Raw genomic sequence first — 8,326 nt, 5'->3', positions numbered from 1 at the left:
ATAATGAATCTTTTTAGTGAAGCTCAAAGGTCAAAAGATGAAAAAGGACTTTGTGACTGAGTGGAGTAACAGTGGAGATGTGGAGAGTCGTTGAGAAGCCACCTAAAGGCTAAATATTAGTGAAGATTTGTGTTTTACCAGAGCAGTGGTTCAGCAGGTCATCTCAGAGCCCTTCATGCTGCCCTCTTCTCACAAGTTTCAAGGAAATGCTGATTTCATTTCCCAGCAGGACTTGGCAAATGGTCACATTTCTAAAGGTACCAAACGCTGGTCTGAAGAGCAAACCGGTCTGACCTGAACCCAGTAGAGACATTGTGCAGTACGATCAAGAGGAAGATGAGACGCCTGAAAGCCGCTATTACAGCAATCTGGGCTTCCTTTACGTCTCATTAAGAACCACAGGCTCATTGCCTCCATGCCACGATGCATTGATGCAGTAATTCATGTAAAAGCATTGAGCAGATATGGTCACATTTTTCTGTAGAGTAAAATTGCTGTTCTAAAAATCAGCGCATATTTTTCAAATTCTGAGACTATTTGGGGATTTTCATTAGAGGCATTATGTGTTTTTCAGCCACATAGTGCCATTTATACAGTACCTAAAGTTGTTGTTATAAAAATTATATATATATATATATATATATATATATATATATATATATATATATATATATATATATATATATACATATATATATATATATATATATATATATATATATATATATATATGACTTAAAAGAAATTTGGCTTTGTAATTTAATACCTTAAAATTGGGCCTCTGTCTCTTTAAAAACTCCTGCTCTCTCTCTGAAACTCCTCCTTCAGGAAGTCATCACAACATGGCTCCTCTATTTTTTTTTCATTTTTCAATGTTTATTAAATCCTTCAACAATGAAACGTACAGTGATATCAATATTAACAATATCAGCACTGTAAAGAATACAACAACATTAGGTGATTATACAGAGAAGGACTTAGCTTTTAACATTTTCTCCCCTAAACCCCTCCCAATCCTCCCATACTCCCCCTCTCAACCAGTCAGAGCTAAAGCAAAGGGAAAAAAAATAAAATAAAATCAAATAAATAAATAAATAAAATAAAATGTACACACACATTGTATCTATTTATTTTGGACCCTTGTTATTTGAATTTCTCCTCTCTAGTTTTAAGAATGATCCCCATATACTCTGATATGCCTCAAACTGGCCATTTATTTTGTGAATGAGTCTTTCGTAAGAGGCGGTCTCTGAAAGTGCTGTATACCATTCTGTATAGGTAGGGATATTTTGGCCTTTCCAGTGTCTTAATATGACTCGTCTTGCTGTGGTGAGTGCTATTTTTAACCATTGTGTTTTTTCAGTTTTTATTTGAACCTTGTAATCTAAATAATTAAGGAGTCCCAAAGTTGGTGTCAGGAGTAAGTTTGAATTAAGGATGCTGTTGATTTTTCCCATAACCTTCTGCCAATAAGAAGTTAGAATCGGGCACGTGATGAACATATGAAGTAAGTTTCCTGGAGTTTGTTTACATCGCCAGCAAATATCAGAGTTACTTATCTTAGCTCTAAATAGTTTGACTGGTGTCCAATACAAACGATTCAGAATTTTGAACTGTATCAATTTGGAGCGCGCATCTCTCATGGGTTTCAGCATTTGTTTGACAATTGTACCCCACTGCTCCTCTGTGAACTTTTTGTTTAGTTCTGATTCCCATACTTTCTTAAGTCCTGTATTAATGTTGCAATTTTTCTCAATCAGAAAGTTATAAATGTGACTTACTCGTCTTGGGAAGTTTTTCAGTTTATTTAACATATTGTATATTGGTGATTCCATGGGTATATTTCCCTCCAGTTTCTTTAATTTTGTGAGGCAGTCCCTTATTTGTAGAAACTTCCAAAAATCTTTATGGTGTAGATTGTATAATTCTTGAAGTTGTTGAAATGACAGTAAGTCACCATTTTGGAAGAAGCAGTTGATACTATCAATCCCTTTTGTATGCCAGCTCCTCCAAAAGATCGTTTTGCCCTCTATTTTTATTTTGGGGTTATTCCACACTGAGGCATTTCCTTGAATGAAGGGACAAGCATTTACTTTTTTATGTAAATGCTGCCAAACGTTTTTAGTGTGGATCATAATTGGATTGGATTTAACTCCATCTTTTGAATGCTGTGATAGATAATCAAAAGGTTTGAATGGAGCAGTTATTTCACCTTCCAAGTTTACCCAGATAGGACTCTCATGGTTCTTTAACATAAGTGATGTTATTTGTGCACTTAAAAAAGCTTCCTGATAAAGTTGCATATTAGGTAGTCGTAATCCTCCATGTTCAATTTTAGATTGGAGTTTTATGGCAGACATTTTAGGCTTTTTCCCCTCCCAAATAAAGTTGTTTATCATTTTGTCCAAGGTCTTAAATATAGAATACTGTATTTTGAGCGGGAGTAAAGCAAAAAGGTAATTTAATTTTGGTGTAATCATTTTAATGGCTTGGACTCTACCCCACAACGATATTTGCAGTTTGTCCCACCCTTTTAAAAGCAAGTTTATCTTATTTATGACCGGTTCAAAGTTATCTAGAATAATATTTTCTAGGCCTGGGTTCAGCAGTATGCCGAGGTACTTAAGTTTTTTTGGTACCCACTGAAAATTCCACTTTTGTATGTGGCTTTTATAACAAAACTTTGATAGAGGCATTACTTCACATTTAGACCAGTTGATCTTGTATCCGGATAATTCAGAGTAATTATTGATCAAATCAAGTAAAGGAGGTAGAGATTCTTCAGGGTTCGACAGTAGAAGCAGTACATCGTCTGCAAAAATCAACATTTTGTTGTCTAGTCCACCCATTGTTATACCTTTTATTGTTTCATTTTGTCTAATGGCTTGGGCTAACGGTTCGAGTGCTATAATAAAGAGCAGGGGTGACAAGGGGTCTCCCTGTTTGGTCCCGCGTTCAATTAAGAATTGAGTTGATCTCAATCCGTTGGTTGTTACCGTTGCTTTTGAATCCGAGTATATCATTTTTATTATTTCTAGAAAAGATTGTCTAAATCCAAATTTTGTAAGTGTGTAGTACAGATAATTCCAGCTAACCCTGTCAAACGCCTTTTCCGCGTCCAATGACAGGGCCGCTACTGGAACACTTAGCTGTTGGGCCTTCCAAATAAGATGTAGTAATTGCCTTAGGCTATCAGAGGAGGTTCTGCCCTTGACAAAGCCTGTTTGGTCAGGGTGTATAATTGATTTTATAACATTGTTAATCCGCATTGATAATATTTTTGTGAATAATTTTGCATCAGAACATAATAAGCTTATCGGCCTGTAGCTTGAACATTCTAGAGGGTTTTTCCCTTTTTTTGGGATAACAGTAATTAATGATTCCTTCATAGATTTGGGAAATCGATGTGAGTCAATAGCTGAGTTGAAAGTTTTCAATATTTCTGTGTTCAGTTCAGATGAAAATTTTTTATAAAACTCATTAGGAATACCGTCCAGGCCTGGAGTTTTCCCATTGGGAGAGGCTTTAATAGCTTTAACGAGTTCTTCCATAGTTATGGGTCTTTCCAATTGTGCGGCACTTTCTGCGGACAGTTTCTGAAGGTTTAGCCGTCCAAAAAAATTTTCTGCTGAGTTTAGATCGAATTGTCCTTCTTGAGAATACAGCTGTTTATAAAAATCTTTGAAGGTCTTATTAATTTCTTTCTGAGAAGTAGTTACATTCCCAGACCCGTTCTTTATCGCACTAATTTGACGCGTTGCTTGTTTAGCTTTTAGTTGACTGGCTAACAATTTGTCAGCTTTATCGCCTGATTCATACCATTTCTGTTTGATCCTGAAGAGAGAGTACTCCACTTTTTTTGAAAATATGGTGTTTAGCTCATATTTTGCTTTAACTAGTTTGTCAAAAGTTGATGGGTTAAGATTCACTGAGTAGTCCCTCTCCAATCTCTTTATCTCACTTTCATATAGGTTTATGTTTTGGGAATCTTGTTTTTTGATCCGGGATGAGTGCTGAATCATTATTCCCCTAATATATGCTTTGAACCCGTCCCAAATTTTTGTTTTGGTCCGCGGTATTATTGTTGATCATAAAGTATTCAGTAATTAGTTTTTGGAGTTTTTGGTATATTTCAGCATCATTTAGTATGCTGGTATTCATCCTCCATCCTCTAGCCCTTTCATAGTGAGATCCCAATTGTAAAACCAAGTCTATGGGGGCATGGTCGGTCAACGCTATTGAACCTATACTGCAATTCCCAACGTTTTCAATGAGAGTGCGAGATCAGAAAGTAGTCTATCCTACTGTAAACTGAGTGCCTATTTGAGAAGAAAGTATAGTCTCGCGCTGAAGGGTTTAAAAGTCTCCAGACGTCTGATAAACCAGTATGTTTGCACAGATCTTTGATCGCGTCTAGGGTTTTACAGGTTTTAGGAATTGATTTCCCTGATCTATCCAGAACGATGTCTAGGACTTGGTTAAAATCTCCAGAAAGAATGATTGGGAAGTCTCCAAAATCTAGAAAGATTCTTTTTAGCTGTAAGAAAAAGTCTGGATCTTCTATATTAGGGGCATATATGTTAGCTATAATGATGTTTTGTCCTGAAATATTGACTAGCAGAACAATTACTCGACCTTCTTTGTCTTTATACTCCTTCTCTACTTGAACTGAGAGATGTTTAGAAAATAGGATGGATACGCCCCGTTTCTTCTGTTGGAAAGTATTATGGTAAGCTTGTCCCACCCATCTATCCTTAATTCTATTGACGTCTTTCTCTAACAGATGGGTTTCTTGTAGCATCATCACATCTACTTTTTTCTGTTTTAGATATTTAATCACTTTGCTTCGTTTAGTGTATGAGCCCAAACCATTAACGTTCCATGAGGATATTTTAACTATGGTCCCCATAGTTTATGTCCATTTGTCGATAATAGTAATGGGAGCATCCTTATATCTTGTGATGTACCCGTTGTGTGTATACATATAACTAAGGAGAAAACAAAAAACGACTGGCTCAGGAGGAGGGCCCCAAAACTAAAAGAAAAAGTAAATAACTGTGCCTTATTCCTTATGACAAGCATGGAGGACTTCAACGTGAGCTGTCCCGACCAATAATAATAATAAAGATCCAAAAAATTCCGCCAGAGCTTTGTTAGCTCAAATGACTCGGATAAGAGGAAAATGAAGAAATAACTAAAGAGTTGTGCTAATTAAACTGTATACCTTAAGAAAATATGTGGGATATAAATACATAGAAGTCCAGATCGTAACTTCACGTTCTTGTATGGGAGTCCAAATCGCCATCCGTGCAGCTTAGATTGCCTAAATAACAATCCATTTTCACCGTGTGCAAAGTCTCATTGAAATAGCATAAATTTAACCAGTTTAACGGAGTCTAGTTTTAGCGTGTATAATACAGTAAACACTTTGGCCTTAATAAATTGGAAGTTATGGAGTCTTGACTGAAGTTCAGGCTGGAAGACTCTTTTGACGCACCTGGCCCTGCTATCAGTGCCTCCATCTCCGCAACCGGACCTATCAACGCAGGTCCAAGCCTCACTCCAGCCAATCATCATCCAGGCTCTGGTTCAAAAGGACCTTCACTCCCAGCCTCCTTCGCTTACCAGCCCCGATCAACCGCTTTTTTGCCTCGATCGTCCTGGCACGCATTTCCTCATGTCCGACTCCGACTTCGTTCCCGGCTCTCCAGCTACCTCCCTGCAAGTCCCCGTCCCTCCGTCCTTCCCCCCCGCGCGCCGTAGCGCTCGCCTGGCTACCCGCCCGGATCCCCCGTCTCCTGCTTCAGCCCTCAGGTCGAGAGGGGTCACGCTCACCCCGGGCCTCCGGTCCTCCCAGATCGCCTCTCTCGCCGCCCTTCTGCCTTCCAGGGACTCTTCTCCTCACCCTTTCGCTCGTTCCCCCTCGCCACCACGGACCAGCAGGAAGAGAACCTGCAAATCCGCCGATCCACCGGCCAAACGTCGCAGAGGACGCCCAGCCTCCTCCCCACCGGCTCAGCGCGCCCAAGGCCCTTCTCCTCGCCCGACTCAGCACTCTGCTCTTCATACCCCGGACCTCAACCAGGGAAGGCCCGGTCCCTCTTCGAACCTCCATTCCCAACCCCCACCCCCCACCCCCTCCTCGGCCCAGCCGCACCTACTCACCGACTCGTTCGCCGCCTCCATGGACTCCCTTCAGCGTTCCATTACCTCGCTCTCCGCTCTACTGCTCCAGTCCACTGCCGGCTTCGCCGCCACGTCCTCTGCCCCCGCCATCGGCGCTTTCGCCCCCCCTCAACCCGCCCTCCTTCCTCCCACCTCGGCGTTCACCCTCGCCAACGCCCATCCGGCGCCGCCTACTGGTAAGTTTATCTCTCCTCTTTCCCCTTCTCGCTCACTCTTTAAATACACTGAGTCGTTCCCCCCCCCCCCCCACACTCTCCATCTTCCAGGCTCGTCTTATACGCCAGTCTATGCCAACATATCTCCCCGGCTTCGTTCCAAAATACTCCAGGGCCAGCTCATAAATCTGGCTTCTATCATTCTGCCCTCCCCCGAAGTCGACCAGCACGTCGCTTCTTCGGAACAGTTCACGGCTATTCTCAAAACGTCCGACCCCCGTCTCTCCAAGGACCTCTCTATGGGCCAATTCGTAGCCGCTTTCAGCATCTATAGAGACGTCATTTGTTCTGTCTACCCCGACCGTCGAATCGAATTAGATGCCTACCTCGCTCTTATTGCTGATCTCCACATCCAATATGGCAGGTCGCTGTTCTATCAGTACCACAAAGCCTTCGCTTCCAAAGCAGCCGCAGTCCTTTCCCGTTCTGGGCAGCGCTTAGACTGGTCTATTTTAGACACCGAAATCCTCATCATGCTTACCCACGCAGTCACCTGTAATCTTTGCGGTTCCTCCGGGCACCAGAGCTCCTTTTGTCCGTCTCTCCCCTTTAAAGCCAACCGCTCCACCGCCGCTCCTTCGCATTCTATTCCTCCCCTTCTCCCGACAGATCGCCACGGCAGGACAGTCCAGGTATTCAACCGAATGCCGATTTGCAATAACTTCAACGAAAGCGTCTGCTCATTTCCCGCCTGTGCTTTTCTCCATGTATGCAGCCTCTGCGCCGAAGCCCACCCCAAGTCAGTCTGCCCCCGCCGCCCGTTTCCAATGAAAAACCGTCGAGATTCCAAGCTTTAGTTTCTCGGCACCTCTCTACTCCCATACACGTCTCAGTACTAGCGTCTCTTCTCCAGTTCCACCCCGATCGCACCTTCGTTAATTTTCTAATCTCCGGTCTTTCTCAGGGCTTTCTGATCGGCGCCCCTCAGTCCCCCTTCCCTTCCCTCTCCATCCCTAACCTTCAATCCGCGCTCCAAGAACCGGCAGTCGTTTCTTCGCTCCTCCAAAAGGAGGTGTCCAAAGGCTACGCCATCGGTCCCTTTAGATCCCCCCCTTTTCCCCGCTATCGCGTTAATCCCCTCGGAGTCGCTACTCGCAAATATTCGGGGAAAAAACGGCTGATCTTGGACCTGTCTGCTCCCCACTCAGGTCCCCACGCTAGCATAAACGGTCTCATCCCAAAACCGCCCTTTTCTCTTTTTTACGCTTCCGTCGATCACGCTATCTCACTCATTAAAACGGCCGGGCGGCGCGCCTGGCTCGCCAAAGCCGACATCACGGATGCTTTTAAGATCATGCCCGTGCATCCGTCCCAGTGGCATCTGCTGGGAGCCCGATGGGAAGGCAAATACTATTTTTTCGTGCGCCTTACGTTTGGTTGCAGGAGCAGTCCCCACCTGTTCAACACGCTGTCAGAAGCGCTCTGCTGGATTCTCCTTAACGTCTCTAGACTCCCCTCCGTGCTCCATCTCCTCGATGATTTCCTGCTCATCGATTCCCCCTGTTCCCCCCCCACCTCGCTGCAAACCCTGAAAGACCTCTTCCTCCGCGTCGGCGTTCCCCTCTCCCGTGAAAAAACTCTCGGCCCATCCACTAAGCTCGAATTTCTCGGCATTAACCTCGATTCCGATCAGATGCTAGCTTCCCTGCCCGAGGACAAATTGGCCCGCATTCGTCAGATCTCCCGCAGTCACCTTTCATCCTCCGTCCTGTCCAAACGCGACCTTCTCTCGCTGCTCGGGCACCTCAACTTCGCCATGCGCATTATTCCGCAAGGGCGCTCCTTTATCTCCCGGCTTCTCGATCTCGCTAATTCGGTTCCCCACCTGCTCGATCAGGTCTCTCTGGACGACGGCTGCCGCTCCGATCTCTCCTTCTGGTCCGAACTGCTAGACCGCTGGAACGGCATCTCTTTTTTTTACGAGG

The 8,326-nt window shown here is 43.6% G+C and overlaps 1 protein-coding gene across 1 annotated transcript; it reads left to right on the top strand.

The window, feature by feature from the left end:
* Window positions 1-5,311: 5,311 nt before the first annotated feature.
* LOC148160174 (uncharacterized) lies at window positions 5,312-7,453 on the top strand. Its single transcript, XM_088004654.1, has 2 exons — window positions 5,312-6,362; window positions 6,453-7,453. The coding sequence occupies exons 1-2, from the start codon at window positions 5,678-5,680 to the stop codon at window positions 7,196-7,198; spliced, it is 1,431 nt and encodes a 476-aa protein (XP_087860780.1). The 5' UTR covers window positions 5,312-5,677; the 3' UTR covers window positions 7,199-7,453.
* The last annotated feature ends 873 nt before the right edge of the window (window positions 7,454-8,326 follow it).

This window comes from Poecilia mexicana, unplaced genomic scaffold (assembly GCF_051168715.1).
Source record: "Poecilia mexicana isolate PSO_F unplaced genomic scaffold, ASM5116871v1 scaffold_3, whole genome shotgun sequence".
Taxonomy (NCBI): Eukaryota; Metazoa; Chordata; class Actinopteri; order Cyprinodontiformes; family Poeciliidae; genus Poecilia; species Poecilia mexicana.
The sequence above is the reverse complement of the archived record's forward strand: the minus strand, read 5'-3'. Positions and strand labels throughout refer to the sequence as shown.